Raw genomic sequence first — 3,156 nt, 5'->3', positions numbered from 1 at the left:
AGACTTATTTTGTTTATAATAGATTGAGAATTTATACATACGATGTTTAGTTGATTGGTTCTGCCTCCAAACTTATTTGTAGCATCTAGATTGCCCAATTCCGGATTCGTAACAATCATTTCTGGTTTTGTTGGGGACCGCGGCTGGTAAACTTCTTGTATTTGAAGTTAAAATGGCGGACCATAGGTGTGTTAATGGCCTCTAACATAATTTTAAATATTCTATATACTTAATAAAGCTAAAATGATGTTAGTAGCCACTTACAATCCTTTGCATTATGGCTGTTAATGATTTTTTAATAGGATTATGTTTATATGGGATTGAGCCACAATTGTTGGTGTAATAAAAATTACATTTATTTGTAAACAATAGTTAATTAAGAAATATAATTCTCATTACACCAACAATTGTGGCTCAATCCCATATAAACATAAAACTAAATTCAATATTCAAAAAGAAAACACTTTCAGAACCTTGCGATTTTTTTTAATTTTATTTATTAAAGTATACATCAAATTTTAAGGATAATGAAACAATAATTATATGAACAATAGACACACAAAACTAAACAAATAAAAGTAAATGAAATGAAAATCGTAAAATCTATATACTTAGTTCTACCACATTTTCTCTGGAACCGAATTTAAAAACAGGAGCTTTGAAGCCAATTTACCCTCTAGACGATTCCTAGTTTTTGTTATAATTTGTCCTGCTTTTGAAAATAATCTTTATGGAACAGATGTACCAACTAAAGGAACAAATTCAGCAACAACTCCTGACAACTTGGGATAGGTACCTTTCATATCTTCCCATATAGCTATGGGATTTTCCTCTATTTTGGCTGCTGGGGCTGATAGATATAAGGACAATTCTGGATGTAAATCTTTATGGGGTGTTTCTTCCTTATTGGTTTGTTTCCACTTTGTATCTGTTTATTGTGTTCACTAAATATACTTTTTGAAGATTTTTCAACAGTGCTGTCAGTTTTAGTATCACTAATGGTTTGGTCATTCGTTTCATTTTCGAGTAATCTTAATCTTGCATTTACTATGTTTATATATCTGTAACAATAAAATGACAATAATGTTGAGTATTACACATGCTATGATATCAAAGCATGTTGAAAAACATATTTTGATTATTGACTATGACAATTAATATTGATTATGACAAAACAATTAAAAGGTATCTTAAAATGAGTTTGTTGAGATGTTTGTTACTTTTAACATTTATTACTGTTAAATAAATAAATAAAAATGAATACTTACTTGCTGCATGCAAGTGCATTTTTCAAATACATCTTTTTAAACCGTGGGTCCAATAATGTAGCCAAACCTAATAAACTGAACTGCTCAATTTGTCCGAATATTTTGTCAAATTCTTTTAGCACTTCAACTTTTAATTGATTGGTCAACTTCTTGTCTGTAGTTATGGCTTCTAGTTTTTTTCTGGTAATGCTAGTTATGGGAATGCACAAACTGCCTGTTAGGTAAGTTTCTCCACTTATTTCCTCAGTTGCTGTATGTAAGGGCTTGAGAATGTTACACATTTCCGATAAGATTTCCACCTCAGCTGCAGTTACCATAATTGGTGCCGAAGGATGCCTATTAATTATGTCATTAATGATTGGTCGCAGCTCTAAAAATCGTTCGACCATGTTAAAGGTTGAATTCCATCTAGTCGGAACTGATTGAATGACCTTTTTATTGGGTGAAGCATTTCTTAGTTCATCACTCGCTACTACACTTTGCTTGAACCAACTTACAATTTTTTTCACTTTATCCAGGAGCTCAACAAGTTCTGGACAATTTTTCATAGAATTCTGGCAGACTAAATTAAGTGTGTGGGCATAGCAAGGAATATGTTTCTTTGGCCCTAAAAAAATATTGATAGCCTTTACTATATTAGGCCCATTATCTGTTATAATGGCAACAATATTGTCTTCTTGAATTTGCCACTGACTGCATAGAGACCTTAATTGCTCACAAAGGTACTCAGCAGTATATCGATCGTCTAACGATACCATACCCACTGTCCCTGAAAATAATTGATTTTCATCATCTATGAAGTGAACGGTTAGGCTGCTGTAGCTTCTCATCTGCAGGTCTGTCCACACATCTGTAGTTAATGTTACCTTTTTGTTTGATAACAATGTTCGCATTGATGAAGAAACTACATCATACTTGCTTTGTACTTGTCTTTTGAGGGTAAATCGGCTTGGTAACTCATAGTGAGGTACCAGATTTTTTATCATTTTTTTGAAACCATCTCTTTCGACAATTGCGAATGGCTGCATATCTTTACAAATCATGTAAACAATGGCTTGAGTTATTTTTTCATTTTGCCTGCTTCCGCAAAATGAAAAAATAACTCAAGCCATTGTTTACATTGTTTACATGTAGGACTCGATTCCTTCAATTGCGTTTATTATCGATGGTTGTCCCATTATTGAAATAGAACTACAGCTTGTACTTACAGATTGTACTTGTTTGCTTGTACTTGGACCATCATCAGCTTGACTGGATACGAAACAATCTTGATCCTCTAATTTTTGCCTTTTACTTGGCTGGGGTTCCTAGTTCCCTATTTTGCTTGCCTCTATAGTGTATTTTTTATGCATACTATCCAAGTGACCTCTCAAGTTGGAAGTATTACAACTTGATTTAATAATTTTTCCGCAATGCTTGCACTTTGCAGATTTTCCATCAGCTGATTTGTCGAAATGAAGCTAAACAGCACTTCTTTTAGGCATTTTAAATTAAAAATTACTAACTCAGGTAAAAAAATGAACAACTAGACACTCTCTTGATACAGCTTACTGAAGTTACAACAAAAACAAAGAACTAATACCACGAGGGCACGAGGTTTGTAGGCTAGGTGATTTGTGACTAATACCGGTGCTAATACCAACCAAATGTGTTATCACAAATACTACTGTACAATTTTTTGCACACTAGTATATCGTTCGTTTGTCAACGTCAAACTACTGAATGAAACATCGAAAATTCACCATCGATGGTCGAAAAACATCGACACAATAACATCGATGTTGAAAACATTGACCATCGGTGTATGACCATCGATGTTTTCTCAACATCAACCATCGATGCTTATCTCTACTAACAAGATATTGTTGCTTACTATAAGGTAATACAT

General features: G+C 33.2%; 1 protein-coding gene across 1 annotated transcript; it reads right to left on the bottom strand.

The window, feature by feature from the left end:
• Positions 1-832: 832 nt before the first annotated feature.
• Positions 833-2,254, bottom strand: LOC140450651 (E3 SUMO-protein ligase ZBED1-like). Its single transcript, XM_072544314.1, has 2 exons — positions 1,269-2,254; positions 833-1,061 (listed from the first exon to the last, which is right to left on the bottom strand). Exons 1-2 carry the CDS (start codon positions 2,252-2,254, stop codon positions 833-835), a joined length of 1,215 nt encoding a protein of 404 aa, XP_072400415.1.
• Positions 2,255-3,156: the final 902 nt, after the last annotated feature.

The sequence above is a fragment of the Diabrotica undecimpunctata genome, chromosome 9 (assembly GCF_040954645.1).
Source record: "Diabrotica undecimpunctata isolate CICGRU chromosome 9, icDiaUnde3, whole genome shotgun sequence".
In the NCBI taxonomy this organism is placed as follows: Eukaryota; Metazoa; Arthropoda; class Insecta; order Coleoptera; family Chrysomelidae; genus Diabrotica; species Diabrotica undecimpunctata.
Note: the sequence above shows the minus strand (reverse complement) of the source record. Positions and strands in the feature narration are given on the sequence as shown.